Here is a 24,749-nt window from a genome sequence, read left to right as displayed (position 1 = left end):
CTCACTATAAACACCAGACAGAAGAATGTGTGAGAATTTTAAAATCAATTAAACCAATGTTTATAAAAGATTTTTAAAGTTTCAACTTTATTTACATTGAGAAATTTATCAATATAAATATAGCAGATTCATACTATATCATCGCTCATATAAAACTTTATTTTACAGTTGACTGTATGACACTTAAAATGCTGCTAATGACGTTGACTGAAACCAGATAATTTATATACAAGCATTGCTCACACTTGAGCATAGTCCAAGTGTGCAGTACAGGCCCAGTTGTTTGAACAGTTAATAATTAATCCTAGCCAATACCATTTATTGGTTGGTAACCATCTTTAATGCTTAGTAATACAGGCAGCTCTCTCAACACCATGTTTCCAGTAAGGTTCCATACCTATAGAATACAGATAATATCTACCTTCTCAACACAAATCTGAAGAAGTCACTCACCAACTGCATCCTACTAGGCTTTTCAAACAATTCAAGTGTGATTCAACCTGACCACTAACACAGCAGTAGCGTGCGCATTCTACATACCAGTGAAGAACTAGGTCAACCGAGTCTATACAGATCCATAATTTATAAATGTGCCTGTCAAATCAAGACCTCTATGAGTACTAAGCTAACTGTCTTTATTATTCATTTATTCAGAGTATTTATAAGCCGCTTTTCAGATCACAGCCTCACACAACAATGTACACAAAAGTACCTGCTGCCCTAATAAAAGTACCCATTTGAATAGTTATTCAATGAGGGAATTAAAGGGGTATATCCAAACTATGAAGCGTTAGGCTTTGGTCTAGGGGCCTTTTTAAAAGCCACTTTTCGTAATCATGAATATATGCAGAAATGTGTTTGTTTTCAACAGCTAGTACTATTTCATTTACCATAGCTGGAAGAGACTGGGACCTGTAAAGAAGCCCCAGAGAGATTTCATTTATTTCTGAGCTAAGTGGTCACAGGTTTCCAGGCATTACTACTACTATACTATACTACTACTATACCCACAGTACACCATCTGCACTGCAAGGACATAGTTCTGTTTCCCTGGCTATCCAAACTCCAGTTTATTTGTTATCCTAAGACTCCATAAGGTGTGCCATGCATAAAGGGTATTTAAAGAAAGGCTGAATGGAAAGTCTGGGGCATTTTAGTACAATATACGGACTATTAAGATCTTGGTTTATACACAAATTCACTGCAATCTTCTATCTCAGGATATATTAGCATGACCCTCAATGTTTAAAAGCATGCCAACCCTGTCTCTGTAACACTGTCATCCTCAGCCTTCAGTTTTCTGCTCAAATGCTGACTACCTATAAGCAAAAAGAAAATCAGATTTTACTAGCAGCCTCTTATTTCGGAGGGCAAATTCAAGGACTGATAATCTACTTTTTATTATATGTTGAAATAGTCTTATCAGAAATGAGCACCATCAAGTTGCATGCTGACATGCTAAAAGGGTTGTGTGAATCGATCCTAGGTCTACCCTCATCAAGCAGAATGCATAATAGCAATGGTCAGTGAGGACACAGATTGAATCGGATCACCAAGCATTTCTCTGACACCAATTTCTAGTTTCACTCTATTAAGGTCATTGAAAACTGAGCAATCTTGCCACGATGCTTTGAAGATTTTCCTGTAACTAAATACCAGGGAATAAATCTTCCTTGTTCTCAGTTTATAAGAGACAACTAGAGTTTATTCAAGTAAATTCCAGGATGTGATTCTTTCAATACCCCAAACCTGTATGTGATTCTTTCCTTTCTAGCTTTGATTCACTACAGAGCAGGAACGGCACAACTACTTCCGTATACATATAAGGGGCTCTGAATATGTAATGCTTGAATGGCAGCCCTCCCCTCACACATAAGCTGTAGTCTGCTTTTGAAACTCAAGGGAATTAGGGGTTCTGCTGTTCAAATGCTGCTTTAGGCATGCCTAAGGACCTGGGCACATAAGGTACCTGTATGTTTTAATTTTGTTAGATGGTCCATAAAAACTGCTCTGTTATAGCAACAGTAGATCTAGGACTAATTGCTTGCTTTCCAGAATTCTCCGTTATTATTAATGTCGATTCCACAGAAGAGGGTTATAAACATATCTTGTAGCAGGAATAACCTCCAGGAGGAGGGAGGGAAGCTTCATAGAAGTTGAGCTCCACACACAAATACCCCTTTTAGTCCAGTTTACTAACACAAACACGTGGGCAGGCAGACTAATAAAAAAATGTTAAGGAGATAGATTTTATTGAACCAACCTCAGCAGATGAATGAATAAAGGGATATCCAGACTTCTGAATACAAAAACTTTATTTCCTGACATTATATATCCCTGACATTTTATATCCCATCTTTCTTCCACCATGGAACCCAAGACAGTGTGCATTTGGTTCCATGGTACTGACCAGACCTGCTTAGCTTCTGCAAAGTGGTGGTCTCATGTACCTTCAGATAATATCCTGGGATCTTACAGACATGGCTTATTTACCTGCCAAGGAAGACTTCAGTTACACAGTGGTTGGTTCAATAAAATATATAACTCTGCCTCAAATTGTGGCTTGCAGATGGCCTCTAATTGTGCCATTTTTTTTTTTTGTTTTTATGGGTAAACGCCTAAAGTAGCTCAAGGTTTTTAAAAACTACCACCCACTCCTGAACAGCAGGCCCTCCTCAACAATGCTGTATCACAAATGTTTTACAAATTTCTACTGATGTCATTTAGCAACAGGGTCTGCTCTTTTTAGAAGCATTAAGTCCTAATCTCCCTCAGGCTCAAGGAATTAGTCATGTGCTTATTTGCATACAGACTAAATGTTTACAAACTTTGGGATGCTATGTGCAATTTTCTTTCTACTTTAAAATATAGATATCATGCTACAATGTGACATGAAGACACCCTGAAATATGAACATTGAGCATTATCTTTAGTAGTGTCTTCTGCAGTTTACACAAATTAGTTGCAACTGTTTCCATGAGTTGACTATAGTTTGATAAAATTGGTTGGATCCAGTTCATGAAACTAAGGTTTTACTGAAATCCATGAGACAAGTTGGACAGACTTTAAGTCCGACTGGATCCAGTTAGTCTGGATCCAACAAACTAACTGCAGTATTTCAGCCCCAGAAGACTAATACTATACTGACCTCACTATACATCTGACACTTTCAGCATCTATTTGCATACCACCCACACTTGGAAAAGTAAGGTACCCAAGGTACCCATATTAATGCATATTAATGCATTAATGTATATATCTGAAACTCTGGCCCAACTTCTTCTCATAAAATGCTATTTTAATACTTTCACAACTTTAGAAGAAGGATTAGTGCATAAAGAACTATAAGTTTAAGTGCTGCTCAGCTGCTAAACAATTTTATGTAACAGGCAATAAATTTATCCTTTTCATCTATGCTGGAAGCATTACCACTTATTAATGTGATAATGAGTGAAATAAATTAAATACCTTCAAACACACTTCACAGTACATCACAAGCATTCTGAAGGACACAAGCATGCTTTTCATAACAAAAATATTTTCAATGATAAGATGGTATTTTATACTGTAATGCAAACACACACAAAAGAATGGACCACCACATTCAAGTACTTACGGTCTTCTCCTGGACATGGCATGCCTGGCTTTTCTGGAACACTGGGGAAAACTGCAATAAAACATAAAGTATATATTTATGTGTTAATGAATAACATTTTTAGCCATTCACTGTTTTATCCAAAAACAATAATCATATATTACTTCCACAACTGAAGAATACAAAGGCAGGGCAGTGTCTAAAAATATATGGTTTAGGACAAAGCTGCAGACAACAGGGTTTCAAATGGCACAGATGATGATCCAGTCAGTACAGAAGGCAAAAAAAAAAAAAAGGACTGTGGTGACCTAGGAAATGTTTGCAGAAGCAATAGGTGCTAAGAAGTGATTTATAGGATGAAGAGTACTAGATAAAGAGAGTGCTTTTTGAGGAATACTTTAAAATAAAGAAGTACAAATGTAGAAGAGGGGAAAACTGAAACATGAGACGGATGAGCTTGCACATCAAAACGACATCAAGGCTGGCAGACATAGGCAACAGGGGATATTGGAGCCAATTCATATGAATTTCATAGTTTATTATACACCGCTGAGAGATATTTTAATATATTAAGCAGTATGGAAATTAAATAATCAAATAATCAAATCAAATATTTCTGCTGGACCCAATGCTAAGCGGCCAACGAAAACAGATCTTACAGCTATACCAGCTATGTTTAGACAGGGTTATTTCAAGATGGAGAGCATTACATGCACATATTGGATTTTTTAAAATTTTGTACAGAAAGACAGGTACATGCTTGGAGAGTGGTGAGAGATAAGATCATATATGGGAATAGAAAGATGCTGTGAGGGGATAGGCTCATATCCAGGACTAAAAAGATTTAAGTAGCAAAACTTGCATTATATAATCTTTCCAAAAGGAGACAGAAAAGAGCACAGCCAGACTTTTTGTCGAAAGCTTCAAATAGTAAAACTGACTACTAAAGGTATGTAAAATTGCTGTTTAAAGTTAAACAGATTGTTTCAGGCAGCACCATCACCTACCATGAATGATGAGCCCTTCATCTCTATGCTGACAGTACAAACGGAATGCTTCTTCCAGTTCCATCTGAGATGATATGGTACATGGATCACCTACCGAAAGAAAATGAGAATGAGAACGAGGAGGAATAAGTAACCAAATTTACATGGCTCTACAATTCATGGTTTTGTTTAAAATGTCAGGAGTGTAGGTTGGAATTTTTGACGGCAAACATAGATTAATTCAGTATCTCAGCAAAACCAAGCAGTGACAACAAGTTCTTGATTTTGCTGAGAGAAGTTGATCCCTCTACAAAGGCAAGATTCAGAGAGGCCCATGCAAAGTACTTGCACATGCACTTGGCGGGTGTAGTCAAATGGTTTTTTTAAGAGTAGCTTCTCACACCTGAAATTCTCCAGATAATCTCCATCCCTTTTGGAAAGGGATGGGTCTACCTATGCATCTGGAATATCAGGTATAGTGCTTTGGTATTCTTGCCATAGGCATCTTAGTTGCACAAAGTTTCCAGAAATCCACTTGCCATGGTGGTGCTCCTCCCAAATCTGGCAATAAGGATAAGGCTCAGAAGAGCTTCAACTCCTCCAAATATATGGATTATTAGAACAAATTACAAGGTGTGGAGATGCAGAAGTTGAGCAAGTCACTCTGAAGGCTAGGACCAATTATCTGTGCTAAATGGAATCCTTGCTAGTTCCAGACTGAAAACAGAAGGGGAGAAGTCAGCTTTATCCGAAGGGAGAGAGACCCTCCTAAGTTCATAGTTCACAACATTAGAAATGAAAGTGTTTGCTTAGTCTAAATTGTAACAGCAATAAAAGACTACAGAAAAAATGCATGAGGTTGGGGGGCGGGGAATCCCACAGGGCAAAGCTGCACACTCTTCTCCTTTGACATTATCCAGCTCCATCTAGCACTTTAAAACCTAAGAACAGAGCAAGCATTTTGAAATATATATAAATAATATAATATAAATAAAAAAGGCTGCATTACAATGGGCAGGAGAACCTTTGTAAAGCAAATCCTCCATGTGTACAAACTCTTCCTATGCATGTCTACTCAGAAGATAGTTCAGTAGAGCTTATTCACAGATAAGTGTGCATAGGATTCGTCTTCTTTGGTGATCGATCATTCAAAGTCGAGTAAGATTGTCTTCCATGAAAACAGTCTTAACAGTGAGTGTAAAAGTGAATCTGGAGGCCAATTCTGGATCCACACGTCCTTCCACAGTGGGGACATAGGTTTATGGGTGGGAGTTGATCACAGTGAGGGTTTGCCAAAGGTGCCTTCCTCTTAGCTCGTTTCTCCTTTTCACCCTGAGTTCATGCTTCTTCAAAGTCCGTAAAACCTTGGTAAAAGCTGTTCTCCAATTGGAGCTCTCGCAGGCCAGTGTTTCCCAGTTATTATTGCTTATACCACATTTTTTAAAAGATTTGCCTTGAGAGCATCTTTAAACCTCTTTTGTTGACCACCGGTATTTCGCTTTCCATTCTTAAGTTGGGAATAGAGTAGTTGCTTTGGAAGACAATAATCAGACAACCAAACAACTTGACCAGTCCAATGAAGTTGATGTTGAAGAATCATTGCTTCGACACTTGTGATCTTTGCGTCTTCCAGTACACTGACATTAGTTCACCTTTCTTCCCAAGTGACGCATAACATTTTTCGGAGACACCACTGATAGAATCTTTCAAAGAGTTGGTGAGGAATCAATGCTTGTAGTTGGGAATAGGTGGAAGGAAGTGCTATAATTTGAATACATCAGGTCCATCCTCCCCCAAGACATTTACTCAATTTGTATTGCAATTCTTAAAATGCAGATAATATGATTACGTACAATATTATGATGGGACTGGATTACACAGTGGGCTAAATACAAAATTATGGCTGGCTACCAAGATTAGTCAGAATGGTAACATTCAGGTGCCCATACTATGTAACAAGTCTGAGGGAAGGTTCAGGTAATTCCTGGATTTTCAAGAACAGGATCAGCTATTATGCATTCCTTCAGCCTACCAAGCATAGGCACAACCTAAAACCAGTATAGCACCTTACAGAGGCTAATCTAATTGTATCTGATCCCCTCCCACACACCATTTTAAGATTATAACTGAATACAGGGATTCAATACAATCAACAATTGAATAGTAACTAAAGATAACTTACACCAATCTTTCATTTTAAGTGAACCAAGGCCCTTTGCTTCAGAACTGCATGCTAAAACCAAGCTTTCCCCTGCCATTTCAGCAAGCAGGTCCAAGGAAAACTGCTTTGTGCTAATGGAGCAAGCCTCTGAAGACACCCTCACATCACCAAACAGCAAATCAATGGTTACAGCATTCCCCTTTGAACCTCTGACAGGTTTCAGTCACCTGATGCCATTAGAGCAAGCAGGTGATTTGACAGGTGGGCAATCCCACCCACCTATCAAAGTTGGCCTGTGGAGGGTAGAGGGATCCTGCCCACCAATATAAATACCTGGCCTCAAGTGTTTGAGTTCTAACACACAACAGGAATACATTAAAATGCCTGTAACTGGTAATCAGGAAAAACAAAAACAACTTTGCTCCATTAACTTAAGGTTTTGCTTCATTTTGACAAAGAATCATTATCACAGGACACCCTAGGAAGCCACAGGCTCTTCCAGAAACGCCATCTTGCACCCAATATTTTTTGGGGGAGGAGTGCACGCCGCGCATGTGTGACACCGTATCATTGGAAGAAGGCCTAGTATGGAGCGGCTTCCTCTCTTGCACTCAGGATGAGCCAGCCACTGAACCACGCTGCACTCTGCCTCCTCCACCCACTCAATGTTGAATGGGGCTGGCTCCCTGCCAGCAGATATTGAAGGGACCAAAGGCACTTCCGCCCCTAGGAGCTGGGCTCTTCAGTTGGCATCATTGGAAGAAAATATTTTTCAAGTTCTCCCTAAGAGTTCTCAAACTGTACAGAATTCTTATTCAATAAATTAGTATCCATGAAGTGTAGATCAAGGCTGGGGAACCTCAGGCTGAGGATCAAATGCTGCCCTCAGGCCTGTCTATGTGGTCCTTTGGACTCTGCCCAGGTCACGTGCCTCAATGGCTCTGCTTGGTCCCCTCGAGTGCTTTAGCTTGACTAAAACGTGTCCTTTAGGTGTAATAATGCTTCTTTCTGACCTGGAAGGACATGTAGTTCTTGACATCCTTGAACAAACTGATAAAAATGACAGTAGTTAAGAACTGTTCAGCTGAAGATGTACATTCATTTTTTTCAATATGGTTGCTTTACTTTTAACCTCTTGAACCTTGTCTTAATAGACAGCTTCTACGATAATTTTAAAAGGTTAACTGAAATCCAAGTGCATAACACTGCAAAGTATTTTCCTATCGTCACATAGATATTCCTTCCTCCAAGGAGATCAGGATATGCAGAGATAGCAAGAGTGGCAGCATTCACATGTGGCAGGAAAGTATGGTAAACAGCTTACCATGAATGAGGAGATCACTCCTGCTATGCTCCTTCTGTAGCAGGAGCAACAAACCATCATTCTTGGTGAAGCATTACACTCGGCTCCAGCACTGAGCTTGTTTGGAGAGCAGCGAACCGCAATGTGAAGCCAAACCTTGTTCTTGGTTTACCAATCATTGTTTGTTGGAAGTGAAACATACTGCAATCTCCAGTTCAGATGTAATGCCAAGCCAGGGGCTGTGACTTGTTGCTCCCACTGGGGAAGGAGCAGAAGGGAACCAACCTCCACGTTCATTGTAAACTGAATTTTTTATCTAACAAAATTTAATTTACCCATTGATTGTAATAAAACCTCTAAGCGGTTTACAATAAATGTTCAGATTACTGGAAAACAGCTAAAATGAATGATAAAAAGATGAAAACATGCCAACATCTATGTGTCTGGATTGGCTGGATTGTGTGTCTGGATTGGCTAACAAAAACAAAAATGTTTTAATCAGGCACCAAAAAGTACAGTGGTGTCAACAGGCAGGGAATTCCGAAGTGCAGATGTTGCCACGTTAAAAAGTAAATTCCTCACAACTTCAGAATGAGCATTTTGTGGCACCTGTAACAGTGTCAGTCCCACAGATCAAAGAAATTGAGTTGGCACATATGGGAAAGGCAACTCCACAAGTAAACTGGCCCCAAGGTGTTAAGGGTTTTAAATACCAATAGTAACACCTTGAATTTGGCTGGGTAACAAAAAGGCAACCAGTGCAGGTATCTGAGCAGAAGTGTTATGTGCTAACAAGGTCTTACTCCTGTCAGCAACTTGTGCTGCAGCATTCCACACTAACTGCTGTTTCTGGGTCAAGCACATGGGAAGCCCTATACAGAGCACACTGCAGATATGTGAAATGAACCACTGTGACTTGCTCAAGGCATCCTAATGACCACCTAACATGTCCTTGTCTGAAATGTGCCAAAATATACAAAATATGCAATACGAACAATAAGGGAATACTCTATCACATTTTCCTGTAGCAAGTTGAACACTGCTACATGAATATCAAGTGATATACCCTTGATATTAGAGACCCATAAGCAAAAGCCTTAAGAAATATTCTGATTTTACTTACAGATAGGTAGCCGTGTTGGTCTGCCATAGTGAAAAAAAAAAAATTCCTTCCAGTAGCACCTTAAAGATGCTACTGGAAGGAATTTTTTTTGTTCTGATTTTACTGTTCAGGAAAATTTCTCCCTTTCAGATAGTCAAGGAAAGATCTCTGATTTCAGATAGCAATTATACAGGGCTCTGAAGTGCAGTAATCTTTTGTTAAGTATATTGAAGATCATGGCACAGTTACCCCACACATGTCACATTGTACCACACACCTGACTTTTCCCAGACTTGTTTTTTTCTACTTCTAATTTTCTAATTCCAACAAACTTAAAAAGAAGAGAGCCAGTCAAGGAAGCTCAGGAACCTGAGATCCACATTAAAGGGCCAGAGCAGCTAAGTTCAGAGCAACGAAGTGGGTCTGTAGACAAGCCCATCTCACACTTGAGAATCATGGGTATTACAGCAACACTTGTTTCACAGTGAGGGGAATAGTACACGATATGTACATGGGTGGGTTCTCTCCCTCAGTAAACAGTGATAGGTAGAGACTTCATGTTGAATCCTTAACTGGGCCATGAGACCTTCCTTTCTTAGCTTAAGTGACACATATGCTCACCATAAAAACTGCTTTCAACTCAGCAAGCTTATTGTTGGCACAACTTTCATGCAGCCCTTGCCAGTGGTCTTTCAGTTTAAAAAATGGGGGTAAAATCACCTGATGGAACTTCTGCATGCTTAAAAAGCAAGACAGGTTGACAAGCCCCCTTCACAGTGACTCTCCACTTGAATACATCTGGAAAACAGGCTCACTCCATTTAATGGATGCCTCAGCATTTCAAAGCTTTTTCAAGTTTACTGGGAGTAGGAAACAAAAAACATCAGGAGAATGATACCATGCTTTCAAAGCATGACATCTTCCAATATTCTTTAAATGTACTCAACGACAGAAAAATAGGAGCACACACAAAAACTAAACTCAAAAGCAAGTATGGGAATGATTCACCTTGCATTAAGACAAAGTGCTATGTTCATGCTTTTAATGGCATGTCACTTGGGATACCTCTCTTATCAATCCACCATAAATCAATTCAGTAGCAGTAGTCACACTTGCAGAACTTGATGCAGCTGCCTGAAGATTTAAGTATTGAATAATACACTAGTAGTCTGGAGAATATTTACAGATCTGCAGGAAAGGCCCTAGAACTGCTACAGTTCTCAACTCATGTGTCCTATGCAAACAAATTACACTCAATTAGAAAATATCAAGTTTCTGCATGGTCTCGCTGAAGCATCATCTTGAAAGCAAGTACAATTGAAGTGCACACAACTGAGTCATTATTGTACACACAGAACTTGGAAGAGGTATGTTCCTCTCAGTATCTGAAGTCTAGCTAGCAGAGCTTGTCTACATGAGGTGAGACAAGATTTCAGAGACCCCTATTTTCAGTGTCCACTTGCCTTTGTATAAATGGATTCTAGAATTTCTGCCAAACAAGAAGTGTCTATGAAATGATGTGAGCGGGATATAAAAAGATCTAGAGAAGTTTTGTCTATTAAGCAATACACAATATTAGGAAACACACATTGCATAATGTATAATCACTGATCTCTTTCTAGTTTGTGTGGGTATTGCTAAACAATTAAAGAATAGAAACCTGATTAATAACAAATAATCTGGTAGAATGCATTTAAAATAAAAATGAACACTGCATTAGTTACATGTGGCATATTAAGGTAGTCAATGGGTATGATCCTTCTCCACACAAGCACACCTCCTTAAAAGGAATCCCCGTAGAGCAGTGGTGATGAGCTGTGGCCCTTCATGTGTTGTTGGACTCTCAACACCCATCTGCTCCAGTCAGCATGAACAAAGGTGAGGGATAATGGGAGCTCTAATCCAGCAACATCTAGAAGGCAAATTTCCCAACCATGCCGTAGGGCAGAACAAATCCTACCTCTAGTGCAATCACACTGCATCAGGCATTGAAAAGAAAGGGGCTTACATTTCCAGCAAAGGTATGAGAGGCAACCATAGGCCTCCTCTGCCCTATAATAACCTGATGCCTACAGATACTGGGATGATGGGGAGAAATTATGCTTGGCTGTATGCAAATCTTTCTGTGCACAGTACCTATGTCAGGAAGAAGCACACCCACATTCATAAAGGAAGGTTATGCTTCACACTTCAGAATTAGAGAGTACATAACATTTTCAGAATGGATTGGAGCAAGCTGCAATACATGCCTGATTATCTGGGCTTTATTAACATATGTATCCCTTGATATCTCTTAAGTGAAAATTTGAAAACCGACAATGATTCAAAATTAAAAGTTACCTATTTAGTATCTCCATCACACCCAGTTAATTAACTGTGCTGTAAAATGCATCAGAGAAATATTTGCAGAAGCATATTTACATGAGTCTGAAATACCTTCATTATCAATCCACTTAAGGGTAATTGGTTGTTCCTGTTGTAAATTGCACATCTCTCTAACTTCATCACAAAGTTCACCATAGTTGATGGATGCACCCAGATTTGTTATGAGGATATCCCTGAAAGAGATGAATTCAGATTCAATAGCTACATGTGTTCACTTTAAACCACAAGACATTTGCAAAGATTGAGGCAATCTATCAGCAGCCCTAAAGATTTTGCATTTCAGAATCTCACAAACAGTTTTACTGACCCAACATCTGCTAATTATATACTACTCATTCATTAAAAAAATATCAGAACAGTTCACAACTATACATAAAATAATAAAAACCATATAAAAAAGTTACAATCAGAAATCAGGTAACTATCAGGGAAAGCTGTACGGTGGGCCCACCACTTACACACCTGACTCAAAACCAAATAAATAAATGTGAGTGGAACCCACAGCAAAGAGAGCTTTTAAAGCCCTCTGCCTTGCTTACTGTGCTCTGGGAAAGTCTCGCAAGGGCCCTAGGACACTCTGAGCCCTTGTGCCTCCTTCCCAGAGGCCAGTAAGTAAGGTGAAGGGCAAGGCTCATTCTGGACAAATAGGAATGGTTCAGGGGGTTCCTGGCTTTACATGATGTTGCCTCTGTGAGTGCACCCCCAGAACCAAACTCTCATGTAAGTAATGGGCTCACTGTATTCTTAATTGCCTGGGGTGCTGGGGTATTTTGGGGAGGGGGTTGTAGCTGTGGTTTTAAAAAATCTTTTAGATTTTGTTGTAATTTATGTGGAAATTGTTCAGTCTGGTTTTTTTTTAATATTTAATTTATTGTTCAGGACTACTTCTGTTGCAACATTTTTTATGTTGTAAGCTGTCTTGAGCATGGTTTGAACTGTGGAAAGGCAGCATACAAATAAAATTATGTATATATACATGAATGCATAGGTGTGACAAAATAGAAAAGTTTTCAGTAGGTGTTTAAAAGTTGAAACAAAATATGCCTGATGAGTCTCTATGACGGAGCATTCCACTGGAATGGTGCAATGACACTAAAGGTTCAGTTCCTTGTAGCTGTCAAATGAGCCTCATCAACTGATTTCACATAAGATATAATGGTGTGGAAGAATAAGCATGTACTTTAAAAAATACATTCATCACATTCCTCAACATTTTTAGTCAGCAGGGCATAATTTAGAAGAATTCTATGAACTGTATGTAAGCAAAGCAAGGAATGCTTGCCATAAAGGAAGATTATGCATGATCACTTATGCTATGTTAAGCACTGTCACACCCAGGATATACAAACATCTACCCTCCCAAGCTTCCATGGAAACACACTAACAATCATGAATGGTACGACTCCCTAATGCTTTTATTACTAGCCTATTTGTTTAATCATAATATCAAAGGTGTACTGTACCATGAACAGACACTTTGAATTATTTAGTACTTTCCTGAATAATTCTTGACACTAATTTTGCAGTTTTGATAACTGTGACTTAAAGCAGTTTGACATGTCTGATCACACAGAAATGAGAATCCATCGCACAAACACACACACTTGCATTCTGCCATGCTACATTTTATACCATGATTTCATAAAGCAATACTTATACAAACCTTCACGAATGATCAATAAACCCAAGCTGAGTAAATAGGGATCCCTACATTGTAATGTTAGTTTTACCCTTTCCAGTGAGGGTAACAACAAACTATAGAGGGATGCGGGTGGCGCTATAGTCTAAAACCATCAAGCATCTTGGGCTTGCCGATTGCAAGGTTGGCAGTTTGAATCCACACAATGGGGTGAGCTTTTGTTGCTCTGTCCCAGCTCCTGCCAACCTAGCAGTTCGAAAGCATACCAGTGCAAGTAGATAAATAGGTACTACTGTGGCAGGAAGGTAAATGGCGTTTCCGTGCACTCTGGCTTCCGTCACAGTGTTCCATTGCGCCAGAAGATGTTTAGTCATGCTGGCCACATGACCCTGAAAGCTGTCTGAGGACAAATGCTGGCTCCCTTGGCCTGAAAGCAGAGATGAGTGCTGCACCCTAAAGTTGAATTCGACCGGACTTAACTGTCCAGGGGTCCTTTACCTTTACCACAAACAAGGCATAAAATCTTGCTATTTGATGCTTTACAATGTCCCCATTTTACAGAGGATAAACTGAAAAGTTGTTCAGAGTTAACACAGAAACACATCACTATTTTAAACAATGAAAATTAAAGGTTACATCCAATGTTAGATCTAATGGAGATGAAAATTAACCAAATTAGGTTAATTCTAATAGAAGCACTCTAAGTAAATCTTAGCTGGATACAACCCTATGTCATTCCTCACATAGTGAAACTTGAGTGCTACTTGAAATTATAGCTAAAATATGCCATGAAGAATGTCCCCAAAACGCTGTACAGGCTGCATTTGTCAACAACCCACTAAAACCTTATTGCACTGCACAACCAAGAGCCTGATTGACAATTCATTTAACCTTAATCACTCTGGTTTAAGCCAATGAACAGGCTGTTCCTAATGAAATTTTCACATGCAAGTCTTAAAGTACAATCCTATTCAGAAGTATGTTTCACCAAGTTCAGTGGGACTTACTCCCAAGTTAGTGACATGTGCATAGGATTATAGTCCTAAATGATCAACACAAACAAATCCAGCACTGTCCAGACTGAGTTTTAAACATGCTGTTTTATTTCTATCACATATCTAGAGCTGTCTGTCATACAAGGGGCAAACAAGAGGGCCAAATGCAGGGATGTGGGTTTTCCAGAAAATTTTGAACTGAAACATTTCCATAAGCAAAAAATAATTTGCATCAGAAAATATTTTAATGCCTTAGAGTGACCTGATTTAGCATGTTTATTTTACTTGTTTTTAGAAAACAAAACTTGTGAAGCTTGCCTAATACTGTTATTTGTAATTTGCATCCATTCATCCTTACCAATGAACTTATCAAAGGGAAATTTTCCAATGAAAATATAAAGCAGTGGTGGTGGGGGGAATCAGTTTTTGGATACCTCCCACCTCACACTACTGCTCAAGTTCTTTTGAAGTCAGCATTTGTATAATATTTCCTATGATATATTCGTAACTGCATACAAAATGGTATAACCACTGGCTACCAGAGGGCAAAGTGCAACATGGCATTACTCTGCAGCACCATTACATCACAGTCACAGAGAGTTCTGCCAGAACAACTGTTTTGGTTGTGACTGCCAATGCTATTAAAGCTAATGGGGCTAAATCTTAAATCCAATGGTTGAATTGTGAGTGGAGATACAAGGTACTAGTTGCTAGGTTCTTTAGAAAAGCACAAGAGTGTGCCACAGCCGGGGTCCAAGGAATTGAGAAACTAGTTCCAAGAGCATTTCAATGGGCTTTTCACAAAAAAGCAGCCACTGCCTCTGCTCAGCATCACACAAGGGAGTCTGAAAACCAGTTTCTGATATAACTCTGAGGTGGGAGAGAATTGTTCAAAGTCAAAACATTCAACTGGGTTAGCATAAGCTGCTTGTGAAACACATGCAATGCTATAGATCCTAAAACATGTTTATACCCAGCAGCTCAACTCTTAGTGTACACTAGTTTACTGTAATTTCCTATGTACAGGCCCACCAATAAGGAGTATAGTGGGTACTGCTGTATTGGATCCAGGGCAAGAAGGGAACCCCAACAATGGAAAATACAGTTGTGCCTTGTAGGGAAACAGATATATTGCAAAATATGCAAGCACTATTTTTTCTGACTAATTAGTGTCCTACCACCTTTCAGTGTGAGTAGTCTGACAAGACAGTGTGAGTATTATGACTGACAAGTGCTACAGAGAAAAACACATTAAGATCAGGGAAAACAAAGATTGCCCCAAAATGAACCAGGAAGGCCCTCCTCCAAACATTGGAGAAGAGACTTCCTGGTACATTTTGAAAGTGCTTTTTGATCTTCTCTGCTGCATGTGTGACTTTAGAATTTTTTTCTGGATTCAGATGACAGACTTCCTGATTAATTCTGAAGCCCTTTCTAAAATCCTTGAAAACCAACTGAAAACTTCACTTTTTTAGTATTTAGTCCACTGTGAGTGGCCAGTAACATGTCTGCCCAAAAGTTAGAAGCAAAGACATGAATTCATGTCTTTCCAACATGCTTCATTTCATGCAAAACACAAACACCGAGCATATTAAACTAAATAAAGTGCTAATGCAAACAAACCCATATCACAGGGGGGAACAGCAGTTTAGATACGATACGATATCTTTATTGTCATTAATTTTTTATTGTTTAGAATGTGTAATGCAGTGTTATACAGTGTCTTTGGTTTTTTAAAATTGAAATGGAGTTGCTGATAACTTGACTGTAGCAGCAACATGAGGGTGGGGGAGGTCTTATTAACTCCTTTCCACCACAAGGCAGAGCTACTGTTGGGTTGCTGCTACTGGTACAAAAACTTAAATGAGTATATTTATGCCCAACACTGAAAATGTTTTTGTTCAAAAATATAGAAGGGTGACTGACCTTTGCTGATAACATTGCTATAGTTATTATGAAGTATACCGTAATTAAAATTCCTACAACAAATGCTCTTAGAATACATTGCTTGGTTCTTAACAATTTAACTTATAAAAGCATGGGCATCTGAACCTTGATTGCTGAAAATCTTTTGACACCCCACCACCTACAAACCCCAATATGAAACACTATACCTGTTCTGGTACTGAATTGTAGTATTATCAGCCTTAAATGAAAGACCCATAGCTTTGTTCAGAAGAGTTTTGTACCAAGCCACCATGCAAACAGCATTAGCATTTCCTCCCAAATCTTACAATGCCAATGCAACAGACTACAGAAATTGATAAAAACAAACGTAAATTTCATTCATTATAAGTAAAAAAAAAATGGCTAGTCCAAGTCAGAGAACACCTACTTAAACGAAGCTATGGTAATTAATTTCAGCAGGTTTGCTCTGAGTAGGACTTAACTGGATACAACCCAATATAGACAAAACAAAAGTTGCAAAGAACCTGATAATCAATAAGCGAAATGAAGGGCAAAAAACATTTGATATTGCTTACCCATTATAATGTGTTTTTACTCTAATGAAATCTCTCTTCATATTCATTTTTGATCCCATTCTGCTAGGCATGGTACTAATGCAGCAGTCAAAGTTAAAGATAGGTTCTGAGTTTACAGACTTGTCTTCCAAATCGTTCAGGAGAAATGGGGTATTGTAATAAATGAGCAGGCAAAGTTTCCATGCTTCTTCTTCCAAGGTAATAGCCCCATTAGGCTGCAGGCAAACAAAAAAGATATAAATACACAAAAAAGCAAACAACTGATTGGAAAACAGAATATACGTTGTGCTAAACTAAACAGACACCAAGTAAGTCCAACAAGTCAATGGAGGAATTCAGGTTCATGTTTTCTTCTAGTTTCCTGATACTTTATTTCTATAAAATTGCTAAAGTTCCATGAAAGCCGTTTTAAATACCTAGCAAATATATTTTAAAATTCTGAAGTGTAAGACTATGCTCATTTAAAATAAGACTAATTACTTTTTTCTATTTGGGAACAAAGTTGAAACAATAGAAAATTAAGAAAGATTCCAGCCAGTGATGTCAGCCATCACTGCTTAGCAAACGGAAAACTAACTCTTTTGCAAAGAAATTTGCTAGCTCCATTCCTGACACCTTCTCTTCCAAGCACTCTTGCTAACCTTCCTACAAAATCACTGGGGTTGGGGATATGGTCTGTGATCTTTATCTTCTGGATTTGCAAAAAAAACACTGGCGGAACTATCACAAAACTATTTGCTTCACTATGTTTGAAAAAGGAACTTTAGGAGTTTGGATATATCCAAATCACAATATCCAAAGCAGGGAGAAAAGTCCAGTCTAGGGATTCAAGAGTGGGAATAAGATAGGACTGCTCAGCAAGTTTTATTCCTGCTTACAGCATTTTCTACAAAGCATACACTCAAAAAATAGGCGGGGAAGCCATGAAAGTACAAAATGGCATTCTAGGTAAGTATGAAAGCTTACGCATTTCCCTAAAGATCAGGCTCTCTGCTATACACAACTGCATTGCAATTTTTGCTTTGAAAGTCTTCCTTTTGTAAGCTTTGATATAGAATGTGTAAGGCATGTCAAGGTATTCATGCAAAGCATGTGAATCCACATTTTAGATAAAAGAATGCAATGTTATGCAATTCCCCCCCCTCAGATATTTGTAAGCACTCTGGACAGTCATACATTTCCCCACTCAGGAAAGAACTTGCAGATACTTTTTCCCTCACACTAAAGTACATTTAGGGGAAAGTGTGAAAGATTTTTACATAGGTTTTTGTCAACAACTTTACCAAAGCCATAAAACACTACATTGTTTTTTAAGAACTTACATTTAGATAGGAAAGTTAAAACCAAGATACTTTATTTAAAAAATCCTCACCACTCTCAAATACCGTATTTTTTGCTCTATAAGACTCACTTTTTCCCTCCTAAAAAGTAAGGGGAAATGTGTGTGCGTCTTATGGAGTGAATGCAGGCTGCGCAGCTATCCCAGAAGCCAGAACAGCAAGAAGGATTGCTGGCTTCGCTACGCAGCGATCCCTCTTGCTGTTCTGGCTTCTGGGATTCAGAATATTTTTTTTCTTGTTTTCCTCCTCCAAAAACTAGGTGCATCTTGTGGTCTGGTGCATCTTATAGAGCGAAAAATACAGTATGTAGATTTCAAGAAACCCCTCTAATTCACAAAATATGCCTTGAGGCTATGAACTGTCAACATAACCTAGTAGCCAATTACTTGCAAAGACAACATTAAAACCACAGAACAGTGCATTCCACTAGAATCCTATACCCCCCCTCAATCTGGTAACAGTGCTGACCTACACATTTGGTTACCTGTGGCTATTCCTTCAGCAGATATGGGCACCCTTCCAAAAAGAAAAAGACTCCCTTAGAATAGCCTGTCCTGAACAAATGTCTCCTGAGCAAAACTCCCCACCTCAATAGATATACTAGCCTCTTTAGGACATACACAAACACACCCAAGGGTACTTTTCAGATTGGATTAGCCTTAACTCATTTTCCCTTCATAGGCTAGGTAAGGAGACCAGTTTTTCAGGGAATTCCACCACCCTGCCCCTCAAAAAACAAAGAACAAACAAACAATGCTATGCTGTTTCTGGACTTTCCTAGCAGTGCAATCCTGTGTGTGTTCATTGGATCCTACTCCTAGTTACACTCCGGGTGTACAGTGGTACCTCTGGTTATGAACTTAATTTGTTCTGAGGTCCGTTCTTAACCTGAAACTGTTCTTAACCTGAGGTACCAGTTTAGCTAATGGGGCCTCCCGCTGCCGCCAGTGTACGATTTCTGTTCTCATCCTGAAGTAAAGTTCTTAACCTGAGGTACTACTTCCGGGTTAGTGGAGTCTGTAACCCGAAGTGTTTGTAACCCGACGTGTTTGTAACCCAAGGTACCACTGTATAAGATTGCAACCTTCCAATTTTCTGTGGAGTCACTCCCCCAACATTACACCTGCATTTGATCCACATTACCTCCAATACTAAGCTGAACCCTCCAGCACAAACTCTTCACTACCTTCCACTAGCAATGTCACCCAGATTACCCCACACATACCTCCAGAAAAACTTACCCACTTCCTCCTCACAACTCCGTTTCAAGACCTTACTGTGACTAAGCCCAAGCAGGTGAAACAGAAATAACTGCATATTTGTCCCCCTTGCTTGCCCCACCTTCATTTTCTGGACTGTAAGCCACATCTGTCATTCTTCCTCAAATGTCATGTACATGCCTGGCACTATATAAATATAATGATAATAAAAAGTGATACAGAACCAGCTCACCCTCTCTCAAACCTTTCTCTTAATGTTACACTGCTTCAGATCTCCTTCAAGTAACTGGGGTTGGGAACCCATCTAACAAAAAATACATTCTCAACTCATCTTTCTCCCTGCTTCCATTTAAAATATCTCGCCTGCCTCTAGGTATAGATTGTAAACTCCTCAGATCAGGGACCTATCCTCATGGCAACAGAGGAAACAAAAATAAAAACACCCCCTGCTCTGTCTCATACTGTTATCTTGCTCCCCAACCACCTTAAACTCCTTAGTGTAATGTGTGTACAGTACTGAGCTTCCTCAGGCATAAAAATCCTTCCTCCCCCATCACAACAGGTAACGACTATTTGCAAAAGGACACAACACACCCATGTGTTTGTAAGCACCTAACAATAACAGCAGTTCATCTACTTTTATAGAGAAGTAAAGGAATAATCATATTTCTTTACTTCTCTATAAAAAGGCAACTTTTAAACGCAATAAAGGCACACTACCTGCACAAGGCTGCTTGCAAGCCTAGAAAACAATTGCAATTTATACTCCAATTCATGTGAATCTTACTCTTCCTGCCCGCCCGCCTCACACCGACTTGTGTTTGCGGGAAGGGGGAGCAGGCAAGCGCTGTCTTCTCTGCTACAAAAAAGATTAATTTTCCTCCCCTCACCCGAATAAATTCCCACCCACCCCTCAAAAACTCCACAGAAGAGACTCACCTTTCCCTTTCCTTTCCCCTCCCTCAGTCCCGCTTTAGGGACAGGCTCTTTCCACACAAACAACCCCCAAAACAAAACTTTTTAGGGGGGGGGTCGTCCTGAATCCTTCCTCTTCCTCTTCCCTCAGGTCTCGGGCTTTCCCCACCCGTTGAAAGTTTGCTCCAACTTCCGAAGCGAAAGGAGGGAGGAGAAAGGGGAGAGTCGGGATGTGGGTGGGGGGAAGCTCAGAGTCCTTCGCCCGCCTCTTCCTGAGGTAACACCCGACCCGCCGCCTCGAGCGCGCCTTGGCTTAGAAGGTAGGCTGCTCGGTTGGTCACTTGGCGGGCGCGCTCCCGCAACCTTTCCCTCCCACCTCAGCAGCAGCGCGCCGCCGACACTCCTCCTCCCAACATGGCGGAGGCCAACCCTCGAGGGATTTATTCCTCAACCCTCCTCAGTCCCCCCCCGCACACGCATATACAGCGGCAGCCAATCAGCTCGCTTCCCCCGCCCGAGCCTCTCTACCTGCCGCCGGCCTATAGTAAACAAGAGGGCGGCCTCACACCTGGAGCCGGTTTCCCCTGGCCCCACCCCTGAGGGGGAGACGGACCAATGGAGGACGCGCATTGGGCGTTACCTGGCTGGGATGGAGGGGGGGAGGTGTCAGAGGGGGAAGAGGCGGGGAGGGGAAGGGAGGGGCGAAGGGAGGCTTTCGGGAGCCAATAGAGGGGAGAAAGAGGGATTAGAGGCGGGATGGATAATCACCTGCAGCCAATAGGGAAGGGAGGGAATGGGACGAGCGGCTAATCTGCCTAGCAACAAGGCGGGCATGACGGGTTGAGGACTCTTTGGAAAGGGGGAAAGGAGGAGGCAATGGTCTTTTGTGCCGGGGGTAGCCTCGCCAACCTGGTGCCCTCTATTCCAAAACATCTGTGGGGCAACAGGTTGGCTAAGGCTGGCCTTGAGATCCAGGTTCAAATCCTCCCCGTCGCCCACAAAAGGGACTGGGCAGCGCAACCGACCTCAATGGGCAACATTTGTGAGGGTAAAATGCGAGGAAAATCTTACACAGAATTTTAAAAGATGTTACAAAAGTTGGGTGCCGCCCCCACTATCTGCCTCGCGGTAGCAAGATTTCAGAGGGCTTGGGCTCCTTTTGGAGGTGGCTTCAGGCACCAGGTCCATTGGCAGACCAACTCTGTTACAAAGATGTGATATGAAGGCTGGCATCATTAACCCTTCTAAGTAGGAATCTCTTGCAGATGACCACAGAGCCTGGAGACAGGTTGTGTATTCACAGCAGTTACCAGAAGAGGAATGACTGCTGGAAGGAGTGCAGAAAGAAGAAACCCCATGGTACACTTGCAGGACTCCTTCATTTGCCCCAGCTGCAACAAAACATGTATCTCCCTTACTGGTCTCTATGCCCTGGAGGCATCATCTTCAATTGTCTCCTAAGACAGATGTATGCCAACTGGATGAGTAGACAACTGCCTGCTACAACTTGGGATAGAAAAAAGCCCCATAAAAATTAAGAGTACCAAGAAAAAAAGGGGGAAAAAAATAAAGTTAACAGGTTTAAAAAGGTAAGAGGAAAAAGGAGAAGAAAGACAGGGGGGGGGGGACAGAAAGACAGGAAGAGACCAGAAAACCTGAACATGAGTAAAGGATAGCTATGCAGTCTTTTCACTGCAATCCTATGCTTGTCACCAAAAATATAAACTCAGTGGGGCTTACTCCCATGCAAGTATGTGTAGGATTTCAGCCTTCAAGTTTATGGATAAATGTACAGGCAGCTCCCATTTTGTGCACTTTTAAGGCACACACGTGCTGTTTTTTGACCAGGAAGAGGGTGGAATGGGGGTGGGAGTGAGATGGGTCATAACGGGGCAGGGCACAAATCAGGGTCAGCTGTATGTGTTTATAGGCCATATTCACAAACAATAATTGTTATGGAAATTTAAGTGGTAGGAAAATGTTTCATCTAAAAACAAAGAGCTTTGCTGAATTAGATCAAAGGTCCATTTAGTCTTGCTTCCACAGTGACTGGAAAGATGCTTCCAGGAGACTTAGCCATAGCACAATAAGACAATTGCTTTTCTCTGCTGTCTCCCCTCATGAATGTACCTGTTGAATTTCTGTCTGTAATGCAGATATGAAGGTGAAATTGCCTTTCTAGGATATAGGATTTGCAATAAAGCAGAACACTGCAAGATAAAGCAAACAAGGTCATGTGTGAAATAATATTTATTCACACTTTGGTTCTCTGTCCTGGAATCTTTTGGTGACTAACAAATGTTATAACAAATGAATACTCACCCTTTGTAAGGTATTTTGCTGTACTTCATGTGTGAGGAAACCTTTGGCCCTCCAGATGTAGCTGAACTAAAACTTCCACCAGTCCCTGCAATCATAGCCAATGGCCAGGGATGATGGGAGTTGTAGTTCAGCAACATCCGGAGGACCAAAAATTCCCCACACTTGTACTTGCAAAACATAGTTAACTCCTTCTCACTGTATATCATATTTTTCCGTGTATAAGACGACCCCATGTATAAGACAGCCCCTAATTTTTGAGCCCAAAATTAAGAAACAAATATTTTAAACATTCCGTGTATAAGACGACCCCCAATTTTAAACTTAAAAAAATTGGGGGGAAATATAGTCTTATACACGAAAAATACAGTGAATTCCCATTGGCATGACAGAAAGGTTTGGTTCACTTTCAACCTCAACTCTCCCTCTCTCTTCCTACACACAAATGAACTCCCAACTCAGCATCTCCCTCCAAAGCAAAACTTTGCTCCTGCTCACCATCAACTAGAAGGGTGTTCTATAAATAAGGTTTCCCAGTTCAAGAGGAATAGCTGTAATAGAAAATAATCCTATGATGACACCTTAGAAGTTTACAAGTGACTGTGGTATATAAAATATATTAAAAGGAGGGGAGGTGTTGCTTTTTATAGTCCAAATGCAACAGCGCATTCCATCACAGCATATTTAATTCTTCCAGCAGAGGGCAAGAGAGTCCTAAAAATACGTCTGGGGAATGCATAGCAACACCTTGTATCTTGTTTCGTTTTAAGGAGCTCACAGACTGAGAAACTTAGCAATTGCATCGGCAAACATCATGTAACGCTGCCTTAATAGGGGCAGGGTTGTGGATCCAGTTGTATTGCCCCACTGAGGATGTCTTCTGCTGTGGAACAGTGCCATGGAGTCAATGTGCATCATTGTAAAACAACAACAACCACCACCATTGTAGGTAAAAAGAGGGTTGAAAACAAGGGGCAGATTTTAACCAAGTACAACAGCAACAAAGAAAACCTAAGCAATATCCCAATGATTAAATTTATTACCTGACTTTCACAAACGGATCCCAATATGGATCTGGATGATTTGCAGTAGGCCTACAAGGGTGGATGAGAGGGGCACTCAAGGATCAGCTTGGCTCATTCCCTAAGGTGACCATGTTTCCTGCTTTACAGAGGACAGTCCTCTGTTTAAAAAAGGCTGTCTAGTCCAAGTCCTGTTTAAAGAGAAAGAACTCTTCAGAAGTTAGAAAGAGAGCATGGGTTAACAGAGGAATGTTCTGTTTCTGTGACACCGGACACCCCTCATCAGATCTTTCCTGCTGTGGCTTCTCCTAGTCATGAAGAGCCTCCTCCAAAGGAGGCAACTGTGAGTAAATCAGATGCTGATTTACCAACTCTGCCAACATCACCAAGGACATGGACGGACCTCACCAGCCCAGCCCCCCCCCCCCGAAAAAAGAGTGCCTGTTTGCACTACACCAGTGTGGTGTAGTGGTTAAGAGCGGTAGATTCGTAATCTGGGGAACCGGGTTCGCATCTCCGCTCCTCCACATGCAGCTGCTGGGTGACCTTGGGCCAGTCACACTTCTCTGAAGTCTCTCAGCCCCACTCACCTCACAGAGTGTTTGTTGTGGGGGAGGAAGGGAAAGGAGAATGTTAGCCGCTTTGAGACTCCTTCGGGTAGTGATAAAGCGGGATATCAAATCCAAACTCTTCTTCTCTTCTTCTTCTTATCTAGTCCCAAGACTCCAGTCATTTGCTGTGCCTCCCCTGTCCTTTAAAAGGAAGGGGCAGAGCATGCCTCGCTTGTTGGATAAACATCTTAGTTTGCATTTCTTGTTTGAGGAGCGATGCATCAGTGCCCTGGGGCACACTTTTCACCCAAACATGCATTTGGTGGCCTACTTCTAAAAAAAAGAAGAAGTTACCACATATATGTTCAGCTGTAGTGCTGTTTTGATTCACCTCCTCTCAGGCTGAGATCTAGTAACAAACAATGCAATTCAAGCTAGACCAGTGGATTTCAAGGGCAGATCTCTGTCCTTCATTTTCATTATGTTCCGCATAGTAAGTCCACCGACGTGGAGGGGAGGAAAGTTAGGTGTGCAAACCACATGTGAAATTCTGCCATTTATTCTGCTCACAACAAAGGAAGAAGATCTGTGTTGACTAATCCATATTTTCAAGTAAAGCCTTCCAAAGCTCTTCACAAATTCTTGCCATACCATTCTTGGTCTGAAAGATGTCAAGGATATACCTTGAAGAGGAAGAAGGTGACTTACTAATTCCCTACCATCCCACCACACA

General features: G+C 40.6%; 1 protein-coding gene across 5 annotated transcripts in view; it reads right to left on the bottom strand.

The window, feature by feature from the left end:
• PRKCZ (protein kinase C zeta) overlaps window positions 1–20,835 on the bottom strand; it is a 90,615-nt gene extending 69,780 nt beyond the window's left edge. Inside the window, exons 1-5 of one of the 5 annotated variants that reach the window (XM_083752667.1) lie at window positions 20,765–20,835; window positions 16,650–16,864; window positions 11,584–11,705; window positions 4,603–4,692; window positions 3,617–3,667 (exon numbers count right to left, since the gene is read on the bottom strand). In XM_083752667.1, the coding sequence (XP_083608793.1) occupies window positions 3,617–3,667; window positions 4,603–4,692; window positions 11,584–11,705; window positions 16,650–16,720 (334 nt within the window). In that variant the 5' untranslated portion in view covers window positions 16,721–16,864; window positions 20,765–20,835. Of the gene's footprint in view, window positions 1–3,616; window positions 3,668–4,602; window positions 4,693–11,583; window positions 11,706–16,649; window positions 16,865–19,929; window positions 20,022–20,148; window positions 20,633–20,692 lie in introns of those variants that run through there. The other 4 variants (XM_083752662.1, XM_083752665.1, XM_083752664.1 and 1 more) reach the window with 4 other exon arrangements.
• Window positions 20,836–24,749: the final 3,914 nt, after the last annotated feature.

This window comes from Podarcis gaigeae, assembly GCF_964106915.1.
Source record: "Podarcis gaigeae genome assembly, chromosome: 8".
Taxonomy (NCBI): Eukaryota; Metazoa; Chordata; class Lepidosauria; order Squamata; family Lacertidae; genus Podarcis; species Podarcis gaigeae.
The sequence above is the reverse complement of the archived record's forward strand: the minus strand, read 5'-3'. Positions and strand labels throughout refer to the sequence as shown.